This window comes from Chrysoperla carnea, chromosome 2, assembly GCF_905475395.1.
Source record: "Chrysoperla carnea chromosome 2, inChrCarn1.1, whole genome shotgun sequence".
In the NCBI taxonomy this organism is placed as follows: Eukaryota; Metazoa; Arthropoda; class Insecta; order Neuroptera; family Chrysopidae; genus Chrysoperla; species Chrysoperla carnea.
The window spans coordinates 9,788,774-9,816,093 of record NC_058338.1 but is presented as its reverse complement, the minus strand read 5'-3'; the positions used below and the strand labels follow the sequence as shown (position 1 = coordinate 9,816,093).

At 29.0% G+C, this 27,320-nt stretch overlaps 1 protein-coding gene across 4 annotated transcripts in view; it reads right to left on the bottom strand.

Moving 5' to 3' along the window:
* LOC123294168 (pumilio homolog 2-like) overlaps positions 1-27,320 on the bottom strand; it is a 396,258-nt gene that overhangs the window by 276,590 nt on the left and 92,348 nt on the right. For all 4 annotated transcript variants that reach the window (XM_044875274.1, XM_044875272.1, XM_044875271.1 and 1 more), the window contains one exon: positions 24,753-24,888. In XM_044875274.1, the coding sequence (XP_044731209.1) occupies positions 24,753-24,888 (136 nt within the window). The remainder of the gene's footprint in view (positions 1-24,752; positions 24,889-27,320) is intronic.

Below are 27,320 nucleotides of genomic sequence, written 5' to 3'. Positions count from 1 at the left end.
TAGGAACAGGGTAGATTAAGGGTTGCAATTATTTTTATCTTATTTTCAACTTTGATGATGAATTTTGTTATAACTTCATGAATGTAGACGAAAAATAGGAATAAAATTTTTCGATATGTGTCTTGGTTTTCGAAATATCGAAAGCTAAATAATTAAACAAAATTTTCAATTTTCGATATTTTGAAAATTAAGCCAGATATCGAAAAATTTTATTCTTACTTTTCGTCTTATATCGTCAAGTAATAATATAAATTTATCATCAAAATTGAAAATATCTATTTTTAAAATTGTGCCCCCACTAGCATGCTCATACACCCTTAACAGACTTGTCTATATAAATATAATAGTGACCCTTAATAAAAGTAAATATGAGTATATTTTTCTCGATAATTATTAAACGTATCAAACTAAAGGTCTTTTTTATTGCATCCAAAGACTTATTAAAATTAGATTTTCTAAATTTTAACATTTTTGAAGTGAAAACTTCTATTAAACAATTTTTGTAGAGTAAAAGCTTATGGATACACGTCAGAAATGCTACGTCGATGCTAATGCATCATCGTCAGCAGCATGCTCTGAATATCCAAATAATTTAAGCTGTACAATTAACCATTAACTAACTGATTCTGGTTGTTGATACCTTCTGAATACTGTGCATAGATGGTGATATTTATGATTTGTTTAAAACTAAATCATAATCATTTGTGTGATAAAAAACTATCTAAAATATTTAGACAATCTTGTAGTTTATAATAATACCATAAAAATTAAGGTTGTCGATGGTATAAAAACAAAATTTTTATTTAATTATGAGTTCATCGAAGATTCATCATTTGATGAACAGAGACGACTATAGTTAGAATATTGATGATCGAAGAGAGATATCTATATTATCGAATTTATAAGTCGCACTTGCACACAATATATTATATATTTTTGTATTTGCGTGGTATTCTTAAGCCAAAAATAACCGTATTACAAACCAAAACTTTTTAGAATACTGTAGGGAAACAAACACTAAGTAAACTGATTTAACAGTGTAATTTAGGCAAATTTATTAATTTTAATTACGAAAGGGTTTCAGATAGATTTACGAAGACTGGTAAAAAAACGTATAATCTCTGGATTTAATAGAAAGATTTCCAGATTTTCTGAAATTTTGATTATACCTTAATTATTAATTGTAATGTTGGTTTATTTCTTCAAGTTTATTTTGTCAGCTCTTCTGCGGAAATATCTATTTTACGTATCGCTTAAATTCTTTAAAAGTATTTCAGCCTGTATTTCGATTGGCAAAGACAATAATAAAAGGATTTACAAACATTATTTAGAAGATATTTATGAGAATTACCCAATTAAAAATGAGGCTTTATGACAAATGGATTCAAGTTTTTATTTTCTTCTAGTAAAAACAAATTTAGATAATAAAATGACAAAAAAAAGAACTAAATTACCATTTTACAAAAAAAAAGAAAATATCATTATTTAAATAAATGAAAGTAAACTAAGTACATCTGGGTACCCTGTCCTGTACTCCTGTATCATCATCAGTATGTGTGTATCGTCTGCGTCTGTAACAAATAATCTCTAACCAAGCAGTGGCACACATAACACACATACACCGAACACGTTTCAGGTGTTGGTGTACCTTATTCCTGTTTCAAGAGAAGGTACTTTTATCTCGATAATACGTACTTTATTCGCCAACGCTATACACATACAACAGTATACATTCATGTGTGTGCTGTTCTATACTTTTATTTTTTATAACGTGTATAGAAAACAAAATGAAATGGAAAAATAATTAACAATATGGGAAAAATACAGTTGAAAAATAATATACTTTATATATTATATCAAAAGTTTGTTTCCTAATGTGTTTGCTTTGGTACACATCAGTTAAAAAACTTTTCATTTCATTTCCGAAGTATTTTAACTTTGAAAATAGTTACAATTAAAAAACGTATAAAACTTTGTAAATTTATCTTTAAAGGGCAGTTTATAACTCCATTAAATTTGCCTTTTTTCTTTGAGCCTTCTCCGAACTGAACCGATTTTGAAGAATAATATAGCTTATTTTTTAGTTGTTCCGGCTACGGAACCTTAAACTCGCACTTGAAACATAGCTAAGAACACTCTCCATTAAATTATCTTTCAAACAAAACAAAAGATTCCAAATCGGTTCATCCATTTTTTAGCTACATCACAGCCCAACAGTGTCAGCCCCCAAAACTGGACATTGACTGTGTTGTAGATCAGATTAGAATTACTTTTCTATGTAGCTTCCAATCCTTTAGGTGTGTTCGAAAAATGCATGACCTATACGAGCTGCCAAAAATCTGAGACAAGTATGGGTTTATAGATTAACCCAGAACCACACTTTTCTACATAGAACAACCAATCCTCCCGGTGAAACTGGAAGGTCACTGTACTCTGCTGAAGTTGTACGGGTTTTACGTCGCTATACCTCCAATACAACTAAGAGGATTGAAAATTATCCGAAAAAGTGCGGTTCTGAATTAGTCTACAAAGCCACCCTGGTCTCAGATTCTTGCGAGCTCGTTAAGACCCAGACCCATCAACTGGCAGAGAGGAGAGGATTGAGACCCACAGTGTCAGGCGTGGGATTGAAATCATCTGGAAAAGTGTGGTTTTGGTTTTAAAACATATGTGAATGTCGGTTTTTTTTTTGATAACTGACGACATTCAGGTGTTACTAGCCCACAGGTTACAATAGTTATTGAATTTCAATTCTCTTCTATCGACACAAATCTTAAAGTTATACAAACCCAGTGAGGTCTGCAAATATCGAACTTATTTATGGTATTGTAGTAGCAAATGCGTGTGTTTTGACGCACATAGTATACACTGTCGAAAGATTACGAGAGTAATGTGATTAACCACAATGATATTTTAAGATTAAAAGTTAAGTTTGAACCTTAACTTAGTAAAATGGATCATATTAATGTTCAATATTTTCGAGTAAGTGTGTACAAAAATAATGCGCTTATTTCACTGGTAGCGGAAAAGGTGTCCTTTATATTTTGGGATGAAAAACTATTCTTAAATTTATTTACATAAATAATTAATTAAAATGCGGGAAAATTTTGTTTATTATTTGTTTGTGCATATATATGTGAGGTACATATTTTTCTCACACTACATTTTCTCGATTTCCATTATCTTTTTGTGTGTTATGTGGAAATGTGTAGTTTATGTTTGTTCATATTATTATTGAGTATGGAATGAAAATACCTAATATAATTTCCATGTTCTATATTTTCCGGTATAAAAAACATTGAGAAATATTAATCAAGTGTGAAACAAGATTATTTTATTAATTCTCTGTTCTCTTTTTATACGCTAAAATTTGGAATCGTCAATTTCACAAGTTAGAGAGAATTAATGTAACTTTGAATTATAGTTTTATGGGCACATTTGTTACTACAGAAGGCCAAATTCAGAATCAATAGTATTCATGATATGACGTAACATTAAACACATTTTGGATCAAATGTAGTGTCAATCACCACAGGAATCATCCTATTGAAAGTTTACAATTGTCGAAGAAAACAAAGTAATTTAAGTTTTAATCGTGTTTGAGACTACGTCAAGTTTTTAGTTTTCGTGATACAAAAGAATCTTATTGACAACACAATTCGTAAAAAGAAAAGCCACCACTTAAAACCACCATTAAAACTTCGTTTAAATCTTTCGTTGCTAATATGATTAAAGTTTTTCCGAATCAATGAACCTTTTCCTCGGTATTGAACAGTTATATTTGAGTTAGTTTTGCAACAGACTCCTTTTCGTACATTTCAAAAATACATTTGATGATTTTAAAACGAATAATCAAAATAAAATAATATTCCTCGAATGAGAATGATCTCTTGCTGGTTTTACTAAAATAATAACAATAAAATCTCTTATTGGTCGTAAAAAAAATACATCAACACAAGATATATACTTTCAGTTTATCGATACATTATTTAAAAGTTCATTATTGAAAGGATTTCCGTTGAAACGAGTCAGACATCTTTCTATTTTATATTTTCGTTATTATTTATTGATTGCTTAATCAACTGAACTAATAAATATGTCTACGTAAGATTTTCTCATAAAATTCTATAAAAATATTAAATCGGTTTTAGATTATGGTTCCTTGTTTGTCCAGTCACGTGATTAATTGTATTAGTGTGTTTTATCCTTCAAATAATTCAGAGTCTACACAGTCTACAGACAACCTTTATTTACTGTTAAAAACGAATTTATGAAGTCAGAATAAATTTTATTTTGCTATTGTTATACCTTTATAAAAGCACATGCTATCATGTTAATATTACCTCACCGGAAATGTTTGGCTTATTATTTTATTTTGGCTTCATTATTATTACAGTTTGGCAACCATCCCTTTAGGTTAGGTTAAATTGGCTGATAATTTCATTAATCAGCTCCTCAATTATTTTCATGGGCTGACCGTTAGGCATTTATAATATGAAGAATGAAGAGTTCTTATGGACGTTCCTATGTATAAAACAAAGAAAGAGAACACATTGAAGGAATTTTTATTATAACCAAGCAGTGTTGTAACAACTGGACGTATACACAGCAAATGGTATTATTCCACGCATCACACACACTACATACCTGTCTCTTTTTCTTTATTTTATATATAAGAACGCCCATAAGAACTCCTCTTACTTCATATATTATAAATCCCTAACAAGATGGTTGCCAAACTGTATAATATTTAAAGATATATTGGAAAATTACGTTAAATCAATAATTGTAACACAAGTTACTAAATAAATGTTTAAAAATCATCAACAATTTCCAATTTTAAATAAAGCCATAATGTTGATGTTGGTATTGTTTGAATTCAAGTTCGTCGACAATCAATCAATCAATTGCAGTGCAGTGGTGTATTTATTAATATTACTTTTCAACTTGTATGGGTGCATTATTATTGAATAACAAAAATAAAAATAAATTTATGAACCGACCATCATCAGCACCACATCGACAATCGACCGGTTTGACAACATTTACATCCGTCGTCAACTCTATTATACATATAATGATGTATTCCAATACGATGTTTGATCAAATATATCAAGAGAAAAAGATTTTAAAGCCAGATTCTTGAGATTTTAAATCCAGTCATTATTTTAAAAATTAATAAAATAAATACAATTACCTCACATTATTCAGGAAAAATAAATTACTTTAGGTATAAAAAATGTTCTTACCTGTAACAAACAAAAATAAAAATTAGAATATAACAAGTGAAAATAAACAATTGATTGAGTTGATTTATAGAAAATTTTATTCGTTTATAGAAAATTTTTCTAGAATTTTTCATTTCGCTTTTCAAATTTTTCATTTCGCTTTTCAAATTTTTTATATTTAAACTTTTGTTCTATCTCTTACGGTTCATAAGATGGGTCTTACGGCCCCAAGATTCAATTAACCTATATTGCTCATTTACAAAATCTAAATTCACTTTTTACGTCCTATAAAATTTCAGCTCAATTCACTTCGTTTTGTTGTATCGAACTGATTATCAAACGGGCACACGGAAATGGATTAATTAAGTAAATTTATGGATAACTATACCAAAAATGAATTGTAGCATTAATATTTCTAAGCATTACAAACTTGGGACTAAATTTAATATACCTTGATATATTTTAAATATAGGGTATAAAAAGCTACTTATCGCTATGAAAATTTTATCATAAAAAGTTATTTTCCTAAAAGAAAAAGTTAAGGTAGGGTAAAAAACTGAAATTGGAATGTTTCCAATATAAAATCATTGAAACTACAATAAATCAGTATCGGCATTGAATAAGTGCATCGCATCAGATTGAATAAAATGTGGGGATCAAATGCTATAATTATAGGGATATTTTACATTCAATTTATTAGATAACATCATGGAACTTCCATGGATAATATTACATATAACACAGTGTTAGTATAGGAATGAGGTCTCAGTATTGGAAAGATCCTGATACTGAATACCAACAAATAATAGTAATGGTAAATGATATGATCGCATACACACGGTGGTACTTTGTATGTGTTCAGTGCTATACCATGTGTGTTTGTACCATCTAAGCATATACATATCTGTAGTATGACAGAATACATCCGTTTAGTATTGCATCTAAGCGAGAGGTATTATATACATGTATTGAAAATTAGTTGGAAGACGCTTGGAGAGTGGGAGTTTTCAAATCAATTAATAATATTTGTATGCAACAAAATTCTCATTCTCTGCATTCACACAACAGAAGATCTGTCGTATCGTATCTGTAGTCTTACAATACATGTATATAATACCTCTCGCTTAGATGCATTACTAAACGGATGTATTCTGTCATACTACAGATATGCATATGCCTAGATGGTACAAACACACATGGTATGTATGTATATTATTCATCAAATCAGTGAGATGATGTAAGAACTCCTAAATCTGCCAATGCCTATTAAGTCTAGAGCAAGTACATCGACAAAACGCATTTTTTTTTCTTGAAATTACATTTTTCGAGGTGGTTGACATGATATATCAAGTTCTACTCGACCGAATACTTTGTCTTTCTATCAATTTGAACCTTGGATTTTATAAAATTTTAATTTTGATTCTTTGAAAAACTTTAAAAAGCTCAAAAAAGCAGTAAAAAAAATTTTCTTTTCATTTTGACGCCATTTCGTGAATTTTAAAATTAATTTTTTTTGGCTCCAATATGATAGCGACATTTTTACTAATTAAGAATTTTTCAAATTTTTTCGGATCACTACAAGGGCTGAAATAGTATCAACCAGAGTGTCGTGCTTTTTTCGTAGCCTGTAATTCTAAGGATTTTTAATTTTTTTCAAAAAATATTATGGCTACAAAAATGTTTTTCATTTTTTTTAAATCTTAGATTGAAAAATGGCCTACAATTTAGGCTTCTAGACCAGAGTGCCCCCTTTAGTTAGACAGTATTTAGTTAGTAGAATTTGAATTTATTGGTGATATAAACAAATAAATTTACAACCACAAATTCCAAATAATAAAATCACAACACATGGCTGACTATACTGGATAGATTATAATATAATGAATGCAACCAATATAGTATATATTGTACACTATTGTATAGTTATTGAGTGTTCCAAAATTTATCCAATTGCTGTAATTCTACCATTTCAAAATTTTTTTTAAATTAAAATAAAACAAGTGAAAACAAACAACCGGCTGAGTTAATTGTTGAAATACCATGTAAAGACAGTATTGATTACGCAATCGTTTGTTTTTTCACGTCATGTAAGCAAAGAAAGATAGCCATTCTTATATAGTCAACATAAATGATATTTAACATATAAACGTACTATATAATTTTCGCTCTCACGGGTAAAATGTGAGGTTTACAAAAAAACAATTTCAAACAAAAGATGTTTATTTTTTTATAAGGAATATTTCTTATATTTAAACTTTTGGTCTGTCTCAAACGGTTTACAAGACCCAGGTGACGTAGGTTTCAGAATGGAACAAATGCGATTTTATATTTATAGATGATGTGAATAATTGGCGCGTCATTTTTGAGACACCTGGGTATAATACAGTGAGTGCAATACACTTCATGTCACATAAATAATTATATTTAGATGTGCATAGAGGTGTATATGAAAATGAATGCATGTATATTGTATATGCAGTAGGTATATAGCTATATAGCAGATAGGTATACTCTATGATATAAAATCGCACAAGTTAAAACATTATGCGTTATTACGATAACATTACATATGACGAGAACATACAGATTTTTTTAATTGGTGCGATCTAAATGGCATAGAGATACGTACGACAAGAAAAAACTTAGGGGTAGGTACCACAGAAAATATAATTGAAATCGTATTCGAAATAAATTCAACCAATCGAGCGATACAGATCTGATGAATGAAGTATGTAAGGAAGAATTCGTCGTGAAAAAATTTCATCACGACGAATGCTTCCTTAATTAAGGGTTGTAAATTTGTCATCATACCTCGAAAAGGAGAAATTGTTCTATTTTTTTCGAGAGTCTAAGCATTATTTAACTCAAGCAAACGAGTAATACGATAATTTGTAATCAATTTTATTAGCCTTATATTAATTTTAAGAGCCTAAATGGCCGAGCGGTCTAAGGCGTTTGCCTTGACAGTTTGTCCATTTAGACTTAGGTTGCGGGTTCGAATCCAGGCAGCGGCAGTGTAAATTGATCACATTGTCGTCGCTTGGATAAGAACGAAGAAACCGACTCCACCCACATCAAAATATGATTGTAAATATGTTTGTAATTAAATAAAACAAATAATGAAGTGGGTAGCCTCTGTTATAGGCGTATATGTCAGAGAAACGGAGGTTAAACCCCATTATTATTATAATTATTATTATTATCAATTTTATATTTAAAAAAAAACTATGATAAATTTGAAAAGTTTTGAAATATGAATCCAACATTTGTTTATTTACTTTGAGAAGAATATATCTAGACATTTCACACTTTCTTTTGAAATTTATTTAGTTTTTAAAAGCTAAATAAATTTATGGGGAAATATTAAGAAAAAAATTATATAATAAATTTAAAAAAAAAAAAATTGCTGATTTGACTAGAGTGAGTGATGAGACTATCGAATAATAAAATTTTAATTTAAAACATACAAATGCAGACGTGTTGAAACTTGTAAGTTGTAACATATACATACCATCTATTTGGTATTTATTTCATTTATGATTTGAAATATTGTACAACTTAAATTAAAATGGAACATAAACCCTTGTTAATTAACAATCTTATTCCTGTTCTATATCTAGTTATGTAACGTTTAAGTAAATTCAGCTACGTACCGACGCAACGTTAATTTACGTAGAACATAAAAAGGATACACAGAGTGGTCCAAGTTCTAACAGCAGGACGTTATTAAATAGAAAAGCGTCGGGAAAGCGTCTATTATTAATCGGGTTATTTCACAAACAAGGTGTCGAAAAAAAATTAAGTGAAAACAAACAATTGACTAAGTTGATTGTGGGACTATCATGTATAGACAGTGCTGATTACGCAATTGTTTTTTTATCGTCATGTAAGTAAAGAACGATAGTCACTCTAAGTCACAGTCGTGTATATAATACATACTACATCAAGATAGGTCTTACGGATCCAAGGCCCCAAGACCTATTTTGCTGCTTTACGAATTTAACATCACTTTTTACATCCGAGCTATAAATTCAGCTTGATATCCTTTTTCATTTTTGAGTAATCGTGATCACAAACGGACAACCGGAAATGGATTCTTAAGGTGATTTTATGAACACCTTTACCTAAATTTTGTTCGTAGCATCAATATTTTTAAGCGTTTAAAATTTGGAACGGAATATACCATGATATATTTCATATATACATGGTAAAAAAGGTATTATTGAGAATATAGCCAAAAAAGGTTTCTTAAGTGATACACCTGGTATCTCCCATTATGGTTTTCGTAATTTATCAGTATAAGCTTAAAATCATGACGGATCCTTGGCTCGTACAGTCAAAGCTATAATTTTTCTAAACAGGCATTTTGGCAATATTCACAAAAATCTTCTTTCTGGCCTTATAAGTCTATTAAAAAATTGACAATTGATTTAAAACTTATTTTCTACTTTATGAAGTACTACTGTCATAACTTGGACCAACTTGTATAATAATTTACATAAAGCATAGCTCTTATGAACTTTATCCTAATTAAGTTATATTTCATAACCAATTAATAAATACCTCCTACAGGTTAACAAGAATTTTCAACAATTTCAAAGAAAAATCATTAAATTACTCAAATAATTTGAGAAACTATGTGTGTTGATAAATATAGAAATTATTTTTGACATAGTTGAAATTTGTATTGTTGATTGAAACACTTCATCAACCTATAGATATCGTTAAGAATTCAATTTGTTAAGAGGACTTTTGAAAACTAAACCTAGGGCAACTAGAATATAATACCTATAACATATCCAAATTTCAATTCGATAGAGGAAAGGGAATAATCGCAGTGCTTGAAATTCAATTGTAACTCTAATCATTCATAGCGGAAAACCGCTTTTCTTTCAAGAAATCACTTTTTCCACCATGAACATTTAAGAGTATTCGTTAAAAAAATTATATAGTTTCACGAAAATCAAAGAATGTTTAAAATTTGTACATAACAGTCTTAAAATATGAATTTTGGTACATAGAAGTTTGTGAAATAGCTTTAATGAACCGTATTTTTGATATCACGGGATAGAACATGCATTTTTATATTTATACTATGTATATATGAAGTTTTCACTTGTTTTTTACTATTTTTATGAAATTTTATTTTTATGGAGCATGCCTATTCTTTTCAAGGCGAAATTTTGAATCAGCATTTCCTAAATACTTTTTTCTATATAAAGCCAACTTGCAACCAAAGTGGTCAAAATATCACCAGATATAAATGATTTGTGATATTCAACTTTTCATATAAATTACTGTCTCCACGAAGGTATGAAAATATGATTCGACTTTAAAGTGTTTTGAAATACAAAACCCTTAAAAATACATTCATGTTAGTAATAAAAATGTAATACAGTAAATGTAATCTAGTTAGTTTCAGGCAACTAATTTCAAGTTTGTGTGTGATAAATGTATTGTATATTTGTGTTAGTCACAATAACAAATTTTTAATATGAAATTATAATTGGATTTTTGGATAATCTAAACTTGTCAGCATTAATTATATATCAGATAATGTCATCAAATGATCAAATTTCATTTATCACATAAAACAATACATCAAATTTTCACATTAAATTGTAGATAGATATACGCTTGTGAGTTGTATGTGTATTCACGACCGTCATATACCTCGTTAACCAATTTAAAACATTAAAAAATTCGTAGCGCAGGAGCTGCGTTAGCTTAGCGAGATTGAAAAAATAACACATTTTCCTTAAAAAACAGTTCTGGAGAAAAGATCACAAGATGCGAGTGCGGACAGGTTAAGAAATGTCACATTTTAAAATAAATAAAAGTAGGATAAAATTGATTTTCCACCAAGACAGATTAGCTAATTGTTTCTTAATGATTGTATAACAAAAATAAAAAACATAAACCAAGATGTCACAAATTAGTTCCTTCTCTAATTAATCGAGAAATAATTATGCATAATTTACATAATTGGTACAATTAAAATAAAAAAAAAAGTAATCACATGATCAATGATCTTGTGAAAAACGTTAGTTATTGCATGGTAATTTATTTTAGGTTATAATGATTATCGTAATAACGGACAGACGGACGGACAACCGGAAATAGACTAATTAGGTGATTTTATGAACACTTATACCAAAACATTGTTCGTATCATCAATATTTTTAAGCGGAACAAACTGGGGACTAAAATTAGTATACCTTGATATATATTCATATATATAGGGTATAAAAACTACATAATTAATGCTTTGGCTAGCTTAACAGAACAGGTACATTCAAGTTGATGAATATTAAAATTAAGTCTTGATATGTATGTGTTTATTGATTGAGTGATGACTCACTAAGTCATTTATTTTATATGATTATTATATAAGTTAGCTGTAAGCCTATTATTTAACCAAAGATTACAATTTTGATAGTGAAATGAAATTAAAAACAAAATGTATGTGAGTGTGATGAGTTTGTTGGTAAAACTACAGTTCTTTTGATACTTTTATCAATTTTAAGAGTTTATGTTTAATTTGTTTTTGTCAGTTAATGTCAATTACAATTCTTTCAAAGTTAAAAAAAAAAACTTTGATGTTTGTTTCTGAAGTTAATGTTAACATTTACTTTGGTATGTGAAAGTAGTTTTCTAATCGTTAACATCCAACTTTAATTCTTCTGTGATATTTTTTTATCAGAGATTATATGCATATTGCATCAAATCACGAAGGTGGATAATTTTGATTCGAAGAATTGTTTATCGATTTACTTATTTTTAAATAATAAAATGATGTGTCCAATAATATTTTTTGGAATTAATTCACGAAATATACATTTTTTTATTGAAATGCTATTGAAACGCCATTCCAGAAATGCGCCCCAAAGTACTAGCCCATGCAGTTTTAGTCTAGGAATTTTTCAAGAACATGATCAATATAGTACCACTTCTACCAGACCAACATCAAGACCTATTTATATAAATTAAGATCAAGACTAAGAAGACCCAACACTGGAAGACCAAGACTCTTTCGAGCAGGACAAGACTACTAACAATACTTTTACCAAACATATTGTTGAAAATAATTATTGAATCCCCAGGAGAATTTTTCAATGTGCATTTTTATTATACCTGATTAAATTTTTCTTCCTCATTTTAAGTAACAACAAATGCACACAAGCAATTGACTTAGTTAATTGTGTACACAGTGTTGATTACGCAATCGTTTTTTTTTTACGTCATGTAAATAAAGAAAGCCACGATTACACACAAAGTAATAAGAGTGTCTTTCTTCACACGTCCTCAGTGGATATAGTATATAGTTTGGTATAATAAACAAACACATACATAATATATGTTAAGAATAAATTTAAAAAATATTCTTAAATAATACAATAAGACTGAATAGAAACTTAAAAGATTGATGCAAGATCACAAACTCGATTGAAGATCAAGATTGAGATTATTTTTGCAAGACCATTACCAAGATTCAAACGTCAAGATTAAGAGAACTATAGTCTTGTTCTTTCATGCTTTGATTAACACCACGAAAAAGTGTTAAAATCACATTTTCACCTAATGATGTCAATCATATGGATACGAAGAGAAGTTACTATTATCAATAGATAGGTTAATGTAATAAAAACCCACATAAATTTTACTATCACAGAACACATGTAGTGTGAAAAGACTTGTGAATAAATATTATCAAAATAAAAAGTTTTTTAATAAATTTGGATGTGAAACACATTAAATGGAAAATATTTTCTATTAAGATGAAAAAGACGACGGTGACACAACATAAGCATAAGCCATCTCTGTCACACTTTCAGTTTAGTTCTCATTTATATACAAATAATTATTATCGGGTACGTGGTACGTGTGTAAATCTTTCTTCAATCAGTGTATGAAATTAGATTTTCATCTAGTAAAGGTTCAACTGAAGCTGAAAATGATCATCATACTTCAGAGATGACGATCGAGCAGGTATATACACACACTATACAGAGACTAGAGAGGTAGGTATCGACTACTATGTAGTCGGTACGGTACGTTCTTATCTTTTAGTTGGAACTTTTATTACATATACACAAACCGACATAAAGTAAATACGAAAATACTTTAAATGTCTAAAATTACATCAATTCATCAACACCGGCGCTTCAAATAAGAGTAACTTAAAATTTTGGGTCTTTTACAAATTAAATTACCAAAAAAAATAGAAAGAACAAATTTTTTTCCTGTGCTAAAGCTATGGTAAAATTTTTTTCGACAAATAATAGACGTAAGACTTATATCTCGGATCCAGGGCCAGTTAAAGAATCTTTATAAAAACTGATCGACTGCATTGTTAAAACATAAAGAAGTTAAAAACAAAACTTTGTTCGATCTTTCCCAGGGGATGGGAGACACCCCTTCTCGAGGGTGGAAAAATTTATGCTGAAAATGACAACGGGAATCATATTTCGTCATTTTCATTGAAACATATTTCGAAAAGTTAATACTTTCCGAGTTATTGGCGATTGAAATTCGGAGTATTTAACGTCAAATAATTGAAAAATTTGACGTTCTTTGTATTGTACACTTTTTTAAGTACTATAAAAAACTCGGGAAATGAAAAAAGTTCCAAGTCACTTGCAAGAAAATTGACAAAGTTTCTCGTACCTTAAAATTAATGCTTGCCGAGTTCCAATTGTCTTTATTTAGGTACTGTCGATATACTCAAAACAATCTAGCAGTTACGGAATTAAGTGTGGCTTTTCGAAAATCAAATTTAAATAGAATTTTGCCAATTTTCCTGAAAAACTATTTTATATAGGAATATTTAAAATTGAGTGACATGATTCAAAGATAATTCACTGATGATCGCAAGTCAAGGAGGTGAATTAAGTTCGTTATTAGCATCTAGCCATTATATTCGTTATCATAATTCGATTTTATCTCTAGCAAACAACATACATACGCTAGGAACTACTCACTCTCGACTACGAACGTTATCATCGGCTTTACTATCGACAATAACAAATTCAAAACTAAGCGTTACTCTACCATAATCATATAAAGTTACCCTTTATCGTTAGCCGTGTTTCAATTCAAGTGTTAATGTTAGGTGCGCCGCGCCGTTGTGCTCAAACAGACTGTAACCATAGCAACTAGAGACGCCGGGCTGGCTACAATCAACATAACATAACATAACATACACCAACGCTGACTGATATGATTCTGTGTGCCTAGAGAAGCACTCTCTACAAACAACACATCCTGCTGCTTGCCTGCCTTGCTTGCACAACTAGAAAAACACATACATTCTGTGTACCGGCTGGCCGGCGTCTGTTGCCCGGGAAACGACCTCAATAGCGTCATTTGTACCAATCTGATGGCGTCGTTCAAATAACTTTGTAATAAAAACAAAAACAAATTGATACTGAATGGGATAACTGAATTATCCAAAACAACAACAAAAATATTACTATTCAATATATTTTAGTCCCATCTGGGAGTAAGTTGAAAACAAAAAAACTTGTCAAATGTGTGCCAAGTTATACAACATAAACACATCTGTATATATGAAAGAATAAATAATTCGCTGTCTTCGTTTACAAAATCGTACGTTTAATCTGTTTGGAGGATCGGTTTCATTGAGTAGACAGCTGCCTAGGGCACCACCAAGAATTAGTGGGTAACAAATTTTAGCGAAAACATTGAAAACAGGTTGGGAAAATAGCAGAGATTTTAAAAAATAAAATTTAAAATAGTGTAGTAAAAATTTCAGAAAAAAGAAATTTATTGAAATAGACCACAAAAGCTCATGCTGAAATTTTTTGGGTGAAACGAAACAACACTTACTTTTACATATAGAAGCATCTTTTTCAACATGATTCCTGGTGGGTAGTTTCATCCGAAAAATTTCAGCAAAGCCCCAATATCAAATTTGTGTAATAAAGGTAAATATTTTTTCCGAAGATTAGTGGCAAACAAAAATTTTTAAACTGCCTAAGACTTTATTAATCAATTTTATACCTTAACAAATGAAAACAAACAATTGACTGAGTTAATTGTTGAAATACCATGCATAGTCAGTGTTGATTTCTTTATCACATAACACATACAAACATGTGACACATACATAACTGATAATCAAGTATAGTACATATCATAAAATTTCCGCCTACTTGGCGCCCTAACGGTAAACAATGATGTTTACGAAAAAATGTTTCAAACAAAAGTTGTTTAATTTTTGATAAGGAACATTTTTTACATTTAAACTTTTGTTCTATCTCTAACGGTTTACAAGATGGGTCTTGCGGACCCAAGACCCAATTGACCTATGATGCTCATTTAGGAACTCGACCTCACTTTTTACGTCCTGAGTACGCTGTAAAAATTTCAGCTCGATATCTTTTTTCGTTTTTGAGTTATCGTGTCCATTGACGGACGGACGGACGGACAACCGGAAATGGACTAATTAAGTGATTTTATGAACACCTATGACAAAATTTTTGTCCTAGCATCATTATTTTTAAGCGTTACAAACTTGGGACTAAACTTAATATACTATGTATATTTCATATATACATGGTATAAAAAGGGGCAAAAGAATGATCGAATTTAAATGAGGTTAAAAACTTTTTTCCATGAAAAAAGCTATGACTTTCTGTGTAAATTAAATTGATTGCAAAACATTTTTCGAAATCTGCGAATTTATTAGGCTCATGAAACGTACAAATCTTTTTATCATGAATCTCAAAATGTGTCCATTTGAAATAAAATACGACAGTATTTTATACTGACACGAGCTGTGAACAGGTACGTTAAAAAAAAAACAGCGGAAAGGGGAGTTATTTACATTCTAAACAGTAAATAAACGTACATTTAAAATACGAATTCTAAATTAAATGATGCAAATACACATTTGTGATTGACAATAAATTGTTTTGCGGTAGGCCGCCAACAAATTTTTTTTTAACATAAATCTCATTATGTCGGTTTTCCACTAAACGAACAAATAAAAACAAAACAGAAATCCGACTAGAAATTTTTTCGCGATCCTTAGAAGGACCGGACTAGCCCAGATAAGGTGTGTAACGCAGATGATGTGCCTGGACTCGATCAGGAAAACGTTATCAAGACCCGATCAGTAAAACCTTATCGGGACCCGATCATGAAAACTTTATCGGGACTAGATTCGGAATTCCTAATCAGGAACTCGAAAAAAACAACCAGCAACTTTTTACACATATTTTAAGACTGGCAATGGAATAGCTTTTAAAGTTTCATCTTTGTTTCGTTTTTGTTTTTCAACAAAAACTCGACTGTCCGTTTAGTGGAAATCTGCATTACTTTCATTTCAAATTTCAAAAAATGAAAATTTTCGATTTACCACAGGATGATAACAGAATGTGATTTGTCTTCGTGAAATCAAACTACAAAAAGTCCATTATATTTGGTGTCAGATCTGACAAATTTTCAACATTTGCTGGTGTCAAAACAAATTAAAATTATTGAAAATTAATAATTAAACTTATTTTTTTAGAAATTGTGAAATAAAGACACGAAATTGCATAAATAATATTTTTTAAATGTAAATTATCTTATTACTTTTGTTAGAAAATAGTATTATATTTTCATTGTAAAACATATATATATAATCCATAGACTTATATGTCCATCGATACAATTATATTAATAAAGAAGAATGCCGTTAATATAATAACTCCCTGAAATAAAAATCATGCTCGAAGCAAATACTAGACGAGACTAGGCAGTCAGTAAGAGTACGTCTAATGGTTCCTGCAAAGAATTAAATCCTTGAATCGTTGATTGAATCGTTCAAGAATTTAAACTAGCTCGAAGATTCCATCTCTATCCTTGGTTTATATGAACTGACAGTGTATGGAATTATAAGTTGCTCATTATTTCCCTTACGTTCAAAAACAAATTGTGTTGGATTTACAACTTAAGAATGATTTAGTAGTGTTAATGTTTCTGTAAGGATCGATTAGGTAATAGTTACCCAATTTTTATTAGAGCAAATGATATTAAATTCAAAACACAAAAATGTTTAAAACAGTATTGGTTGAAAAATAACGCTTGATACATTTCCGAATGTGTGGTATGTAATGCCATGTAGCTCCCATTTACGATCATGATTATCAAAACATTACACGTAAAACAAAATGCAATAATAATTCAGGCAATCCTATTATTTTCATTACAATTCCAAACTAGAAATACCAATAACTGAACTGAAGCAATAATTGAACATATCCAATAAAATACTGACGGAATATAGAGTATAGAGTAGAGAGTAAAGAGACGTTCAACTCTCAGTGATATTCTCATATGGAACAAACATATTTCCATTTTAATGATTAGTTGGTACAATTTCAAAGTGATTTTTCCTGGATCATATACACAAATAATAATACATATTTGTTTACATACAGGATACACATATGAACTAGAATCTAATATTACCATCGTAATCAAAGGCTTTACTACATCAAAACTTATTGATTTGGAATTTTTTTATGCTATCAGATACAGTAGAATGTCGATAACTGAAACATCGATAGAGTAAAAACCTTTATAAATTTAGTTATAGAAATTATACTTTATAAATTTGCTACCCTCCCCGCAGAGCCAAAAATCTCTGTTACTTAGAAGACAAAACCTCTATAACTTAAAGGAATAATTTGGGCATTGGACATCTCAGGAACTTCAAGTAATGTGTATATATACTTTTATTCATAATTTAACATTCTTAAGTTTATTATGAATAATACTACATACTGTTTGTAAACCATATCCTTAGCCATTTATATTACATGAAGTAAGAAGAGTTCTTACGGACGTAAAATAAAGAGAGATTGTATACGTGTATACATGAACAAAGCCGGTCTGAAGTTGTACACATACAATATCAATCTCATACCACAGCACTCAGTACATATTCCCTCTTTGTTTTATACATAAGAATATCCATAAAACTTTACTTCATATATTTTATATGGCCAACTAGATAGTTTACAATCGGTATACATAGTACGTATAATAAATAAAAAGGAACATCATCAAGTAAAAACCCGTAATCTCAAAACCTATTTCAATTTTTGGATTACTAAGTAATCATGCCACAAAAACAAAGAAATCAGAGTTGTATGACATCCAATTAAAAAAAAAAGTTAAAATTGAGTAGAATTCCAAAAACCGTAAGCTAATTTTGCTAACCTTTTATTGATATGTGAATGATGTAATTGTAAATCATTTCGTGGTAAAGCATTCGTTAGTCGATGAAAAATTACCGGCCCAGATTTTTGTCAATAATTTTTTAATGCTATAATAGCAAAAGCTATCACCTTTTAGTCCCTCAGGTGTATAGGCATATTCAGGTTATCGAAGCATGTTTTATTAAAATTATATATTAATGCGAAACTTTTTGAATAAAGTACAAGCCAATTAATAATATCATTTAATTTTTCTATACCATTAATTAATAAAATAAAATTGAATTTCAAAAAAACCAGTTATAAACTTCCGCCGACTGCATTTATGTCAATGTCATATTATGAAGCATCGTTTAAAAAAAGATGTCGAAATAAAAAAGTGATATAACAAGATTTATTATTATTTTTAATTGTTAAGCAAACATGTATTGACTAAAAACTATTTCTCTTGCAAACATGTATTGACTAAAAATTCATTGAGTTGAAAAAATTGCATTCGTGCCTAGAACTCGAATAGCCTAATTGGTAGGGCGCTTGACATGAATCCAAGAAGTCCGGGTTCGAGTCCTGGTTCGAGTGTATTTTTTTCAATTCTCTTTAATTAAGATTACTAGACAAGAATTTGTCAAATTAGTTTACGATTGAATGTAACATATTATATATCAAAATTAGTCAAACAGACCATGATGTAAATATTGTGTGCATAATTAAATGTGAACAACAATAATAAGTAATAATAATAAATAAAGTGGATAACAAAGTAAAAAAATTCATTGAGTTGAAAAAATTGCATTCGTGCCTAGAACTCGAATAGCCTAATTGGTAGGGCGCTTGACATGAATCCAAGAAGTCCGGGTTCGAGTCCTGGTTCGAGTGTATTTTTTTCAATTCTCTTTAATTAAGATTACTAGACAAGAATTTGTCAAATTAGTTTACGATTGAATGTAACATATTATATATCAAAATTAGTCAAACAGACCATGATGTAAATATTGTGTGCATAATTAAATGTGAACAACAATAATAAGTAATACTATTTCTCTTGTTTAAGGTGATTGTAAACCTACAGTATTGCAAAAGAGTTTTGGTTTATTGCACGGTACATACATATAAACCAAATACATGCTTTGTAGTCAAGTAATGAGTTATTTTTAGCTTTACAATACCACACAACTACAAAAATATTAGAATATATTGTGTGCAAGTGATGCTTATAAATTTGATAATATAGATATCGCTCTTCAATCATCAATACTCTAACTACAGCCGTCTCTGATGAACTTATAATCAAAATAAAATTTTGTTTTGATATCATCGACAACCTTATATTTTTATGATATTATTATAAACTACAAGATCGTCTAAATATTTTAGATAGTTTTTTAACACACTCATTCGATTTTTGGATATAGAAATATCCAATTGAAAACGATAACCTATATGATTAGGAATTTTTTTGCGATTTTTGGAAACTTTGTTAAACAAAAAATGTATTTATAGTTTTATTGAAATCCCTAGTATTATTCAATCCTTGCATATCTCGTTAACCTCGTATGATACCAACAAGAAGGACAATAGTTAGATAAGTATAAACGCATCTTTAGAAACGAACAGTGTACTGATCAAATAAAGTAGGTAAAAGTTACAATAAATTACGGAACCATGAAATAATTATAAATATATAATGTATAAAACAAAATGAAAACAGTATAGGATGAAGTTACACGTTTACGAAAAGCTAGAATAGTGAGTGTAGTTAGTCGATACAAAAAAAGGGACGACAACGACAGAAGGACGGACAGACATATTCGACGGTAGAGTAGATACAGGGAAACAGACACAATAGTGAAATGTTGTGGCGACATTTAGACGACACATTTTTTTTTTTCTATTTATTTAATAGTGTGTTTATTTATAATTAAAAAATATTAGTTTTAATTTGAATAAATTATACGGTTTTTTTCTTTTATTTATTTATGAAAAAAAATATTTTAAATGAAACTATCATAAATAATAATTTAAAATTGTAATTCTTTTATTATTTTACTTCCATGTTTAAGCAGGAGCTACACATAAGTCATGAGAGTAAAATTTAAAAACAAATATATTCAGAATAGAAAAATATTTTTTATAATAAATTTAGAAGCTGTGCTTTGAAGTGCAGAGACATAAGTTGGTTATGGGTACAAAATTTATGGAATATTCAGCTGATTAAAACTGGATTATAACTTTAATTTCGATTCGATTACGTTAGATTTATGGATCTAGCTTTGTACGAGGTTTTTTTTAGTTTATATTATATTTCATATTTTTGATGGATTTTATGCTAATTAATATTTTTTAAGAAAATAAACCTTCTTTTTATACCTTGCATATATGTAATATGCAAGGTATACTAAGTTTAGTCCCAAGTTTGTAACGCTTAAAAATATTGATGCTACGAACAAAATTTTGATGTAGATGTTCATAAAATCACCTAATTAGTCCATTTCCGGTTGTCCGCCCGTCTGTGGGAACGATAACTCAAAAACGAAAAAAGATATCAAGCTGACAGCGTACTCAGGACGTAAAAAGTGAGGTCGAGTTCGGAAATGAGCAACATAGGTCAATTGGTTCTTGACCTATAGGTCCGTAGGACCCATCTTGTAAGCTGTTGGAGATAAAACAAAAGTTTAAATGTAGAAAATATTCCTTATCAAAAAATAAACAACTTTTGTTTGAAACAATTTTTCGTAAACATCACTGTTTACCCGTGAGGGCGCAAATTGTATAGTATTATATAAATTGTATATGTATGTGCAATGTGATAAAGTAATCCACATTATTTATGCATGGTATTTCAACAATTAACTGAGTCAATTGTTTGTTTTCACTTACTTACTTACTTACTTTACACGTTACTCAAAAAAATGTGATATAATTAGGTTAATCCTCGACGTTTTCGGTAAAAATTGATTTGAATCGTGTCTAATCTAAATAAATTTGATTTGAAACAAATTTTATTAGGTACACGGAGGTTATGCGTGCGGTCACACCAATTTTTCTGCTTAATTTTTTTTAATTATAAATTTGCAATTTCCGTATATTTTAGTAGCTACACGTATGTTACCATGTTACGTACAATATACACCTTTCTGATGTTTAAATGGTTTAATAGACTCATAAAATAAAATATACTTTTTTTTTTGGTACAAGAAATGATAGAGGTTAAATAGACTCTGTAACAAGTTTTTAATTGTGTTTTCGCACGTCCATTTTTGATGAGAGTTTTTGATTTAATTTTTATTTTTTTTGTCTACTAATTTTTTAATTATAAAAATTTTGAAATTAACAGAAGAGTGAACATAATCGTAAGAGAACAATTTTTTTAATTAAATACAGAATGTCTTTTTTAACTTAACCAAAAAAAATTTATTTTCGTATACATGCTCTACATTCTATTACATTTGGGTAATTATTTTATGAGGAACAAGTTCGAAAAAAATATAAAATTTTAAATTTGATAGTTCTTTAATGTATTAAGCGCCATCATCATTTTGAAGTAGCTCTTAAGTCATAATAATAAATAGTACTTGTGTTTCAACTTTCGACATCATTTTATGATACATCAGTTTATATCATGTTTTAATAGTCATTCAAAATTAGTTCTAATTAGTACCATGGTATTCGTTGTGTGCATAGTCATATGGTAGGGACAATAAAATCAATGCCAGCGCTTCCAGTAAAACATTTTGGCGATAAAGGAAGCTGTTATGACTAATTTGCAATTCTTTACATGTTAATGCTATAAGAAATGTCAAATTAAATTGATGGAAAAACACTAATTAATTAAACTTAATGCATTAAAAATTGTGAAAATAAGAAATCAAATTACACAAATATTATTTTTTAAATGAAAATTATCATAATTATTTATTTAAATTTGTGAGACAATAATTAAATTTTCAAGTCATAAATGCAATCCATACAATTATATATGCATCTATACAATTCTATAATTAAAGTAGTGTATCGTTACCATGGAAACGCCTCCAAGAAAACTCACGCACGGTGCGAATAAAACTACTGTCAAGCTATGGGGCAATTAAAAATAAATGTATGAAAAATATAAATTACAAAATACAACAGAAAATGAAAAAAAAAAAATTGTGTACAAAACAATAGTTGTTTTCCTCGCATACACATTGATTTTGATTTCTACATAATAATATTTTTTATAATAAACATGTATAAATAATATATGTGTTTATGTGACGTCATAACATTATATGAAAACCCATGAATTATAGATGTTTGAAAATATTGTATTCTATCGATGTGTTAACAGAAAAATGTTTTACAATATTAATTAACAATCATTGGAAAATATTTAGATTTCTTTTAAATATTTATTGTACTTTGTAATACATATTGACAATCACGTTCAAGAAAATCAAGCTAATAACTCAAAAATAATTATGCAATTAGTTGTTTAAATACCGTGCAACTTTGGGAACAAGTTCTCGTTAAAGATCCCCTACAGGAAGGATTCAGATGAGAACTTGGTTAAGCCAAAGGGCGTGATATTTAATACCGATGGATCTAAGTTGGACGGGAGGGTAGGCTATGGGTTTTTCTCTGAAAATTTAGATTCCGGCTGAAAAACAGAGTTATGTATGTTATCTCTAAGACGATACTCAACAATGATGCCATTTTTAAGATTGTATATTGCATATAAATAACAGTTATGATTGTCAGTCAGATGAGTGTTACGACAGGGCTGGTCAGTCAGCCCTTATTTATGAACACTAAATAAATAAGATTCATTTATGATTTAAAGAATCTTCTTCTTTGTTTAACATATTTTCAAAAATCAACTTCACTTTTCTGTCTGTACAGTGAAAATTGAAATGAAAAAATATAATCATCATCCGAATTAAAAACGCTAGTTGACAATTGTTGTAGCAATGATTTATGAATACTGCTGTACATAAGTTATTTCTCAAAAATTTTCTCACAGTTAATCTTATTCTTACAACAGTATTTACATATTTAATAAATAAAACGAAAATCAAATAACCTAAAAAATATTTCAATAAGGAAGAGAAAATACGAAATATTATTTATTTGATTTATTATATATTGTAAGGAACAAAACAGGATAATAAAAGGTAGAAAATACGAAAAACATTACATACATACAGGGTGTAAAGAAAAACTTAGAAGAAACATTCATATCACAAACAAGTTGATTGCATTTAGTCCAGGTTTTATATACACAGTGTTCTGTTATTGACTGCAGATCGTCGGCCTACAGAATAAGTTCATAAAGATGATGGAAAAAGTAATTTACCAATTTTGGATCTGAGCCCCAATTTAGGCGCTACAGGTATGTCAAAAATTGATAAATTTGTTAGTTCACTGAATATCATTCGATAACCCGTAGCCAATGTTAATCAATAGATATTAGTAAACTCCATTTAATAAAATTCAACTTAAGAAGGGATAAGAACTGATTTCATTCGATTATATTATTTTGAAAAACATTTAAAAAAATTATTTCATTGGTTTTTGTCAAATCTCTGCTTTTCATATTTTTATTATATTTTTGCAAGAAAACATTAAATTATTAGTAAAAAACAAATTACGTCATAAAAGGCGTGTCTTTAATTTAACGTAGCCGTGTAGCAGTGGTTCAGAGTAGTATTAGTTATTAATTAAAGACACATTAAAGAGAATTTTTAAGGAAAAATTACCGCAAATAGTAGATATCTGAATACATATTTTTCCATAGATTTATGAAACATTCTGTACATACATATACAAATACGGAAAGAAAGAACTTTCGGTCTTATTATGATTATATTGACTTCGTATGATGTTATTCTGTTTAGCAATATGTCAAATACTGCCTCTTTACCTTCAAAAAATTGTATTCTACTTCAATCCAAAAATATTATTCTGTTAGAAAAAGTTTTTTTTAATAACTTATAAACACAAAAATATTTTGTTTATTTTTAAGAGAAAAAAATAACTTGCACCTTTCACTTTCAAACAGGCTTGTGAGTTTTCTTTTAGAATAAATATGGTGAATTTAATCGGAAATGTTTTCCTTTTCATTTCTTTGAGTTTTTTTTCGTAGTTATTTTCAATAAACTTATCATTTGAATGACTTTATAGAATATAATGGTGTAATCGAAAGTATTTATAAAAATAAAACCATTTCGAACTTTTATTACTACTTTTCTCAACATCTTGTTGTTATCAAGAAAAAAACTAAAATTAGTAAAAATCGTGGTTTAAAATAATCACTCACCAGCTGTGGACCATGTAGGATCACGCCATACTTGTTCATGATGATGTAAATGGTGTAATGTGAGACCTTTACCACCGGTTACATCTTTTACACCACCACCTTCAAGGCCCCATAATTTTTTTGCTGACGGAGCTATCTGTAATACAAAATGAAGAAAATTAATTCAATCTTTTCTATATTATAAAGGTGAAAGTAAGTATATTTGTTTGTTTGTTACGCTTTCACGCAAAAACTAGCTTATGGATTTGAATGAAACTGAACAATAATATAGCTAATACATCAGAATAACACATGAGCTATAATTTATAAAAGTATATTTAAAAATTTAATTTAATCTGACATTTTACTATTTTTTTATTTTCAATAAAATCTCTTACAAAGAACGAAATTATTTTCGATATTATCTAAAAATAACCTTTGCCTCTCAGGGTTGCATTCTTTCTTTAAACATATAAACTTCCTCTCTTTTTTTTATTAATGTAGATTATTAGATTCACATGAAAGTAAAACAAAATATAGAAATTCTTGAAATATTTTATACACATTTATTAGTTAAAATCACGAGAAATAACATAATTACGTTGAATTATTTTATAATAAACAACCCTGTCCCCTATCATGCTTGATCAAATAAAAATACAGAGGGGTATAAAAATATTTTTTCAATATTAAAAATACTAAACTTTTTTATTTTGAAAATTATCGCAAATTTTTTAGTTTTTTCGGGTACAGAAACCTTTGGTTGCACTTGACGTACACTTTCAGTTAAATTACCTTTCAAATGAAACAAAAAAAATCGGTTAATCCGTTCAGGCGCTACGATGCCACAGACAGACACACACACACAAAGAGGTCAAACTTATAACACACCTTTTTTTTAGTTCGGGGGTTAAAAACAAAGTAGGCTAGATAAGATATACCAAAATTGAAGTAGGCTCTCGTAGAGACTTGTTGGCAACTATTTTATCACTTGTAGAATAAACACTAGAAAGTGAACTTTATAACAAATCCTGGTAAAATAAAATGATGGTAATTTGAAAGAAGTAATTATCGAGGTATACTTGTATTAAAATATGTAATTTAAAATATAATGAATAGATTAAAAAACATTTATGAACAGTGTTGGTGTGGGGTGTGGGTGTACTGGACTTGTTGTTGTTTTATTGGTACCAACAAATATGAATATTAAATAATGTAGGTATACAAAACAATAATTTATTGATGGTATATCACACAAAACACTCAAAATATCACTTCAAACTCAAGTGAATGACATTTTGATACATATTATTACTAAATCTGTACTCTGTGCACTATGTACTACTTATTAAACCTATGTGATGTGATGATCGTTGTTATAAATGTGAAATCATAAATTCGAGGATATCTAACAGTGCTTTAAATTAAATTATTTCAAATTATATTAAGGGGTGTTACATGTTTCATCATCAAAAATGAATAACTTTAAGGGCGTTCCCAAAAAATCACGTTTTCTTAAAATAATTTTTAAATCGTGTTTATGCATTCTCATTAATAGTCTTTATATGTAGATACATTTTTTAATTGCGGGTGTTAAATTTATTAAGCTGTTAGTGCATGCGTTTTAAATATATGTTTTATTATGTAACAAGGATAATTTTCTTAAAATTAATTTGAAAAACTAATATTCATTAGTTAAAAGCATGAAAATTATAACATGCGGCATTCGTCTTTCCATAAAAAACATTTAAAATTCATTTGCATTTGTGTTTTTATTTATTTCTGTTCTATAAGTTTCTCTAAATCTTTAGGCATCAAAATTTTTAAAAAAAATATGGTATACATCGAAAAATTTTACTGTTAATTTTCGTCTAATTTTCCCATCTTCTAACGGAATCCACCCACAAAAGTTGACACGTAAGTCTCAACTATTTTCATAAACTCATTTTTGTGGGAACGTCCTTAAGTAATATGCTAACAATATCGAAGTCATTTGACTACTGGAAAGCAGTAACAACTTTCGTCAAATTCTTAAGATGGTCAACCTGGTAAATATAACCAAAATACCAAATGTGTGAAAGCGATATATTTCAAAAAAATTCAAATTATTTTCAATAAAACAAATATAAAATAATCAACATTCAAAATACACTAGCTCGATCCGGGAGGAATTCCGCTCCCGTAGTTATCGTAACCCTTGGCTACCCGGTACCCGTGGCTAAAAACAACTAATTTCGTAGAAAATGGTGAAAAAATCAAAAGTAATAACATATAAGATTTTGCAATGGTAAGTATGCCGCAAATACTAAAGAATGGGCGATACAGTGGAACCGTGATAATCCGACAAACGTTTAGCAAGCCGGTATCGAATTATCGAATTTGTCGGTCGTTATGAAAATGTTTAAGTTAGAGATTGTAATCAAATACGTTTTAAATTTACAATAGTAAATGTTATCAGGGACTAGAGATACTTCAGATAATTGCAGAATATTTTGTTTCATTGGAATTGGAATAATAAATTTTAATTGCCAAAAGTTTAATTTTCTATATCCGAATTGAATTCGATCTATCGATGATTTAGTTTATCGT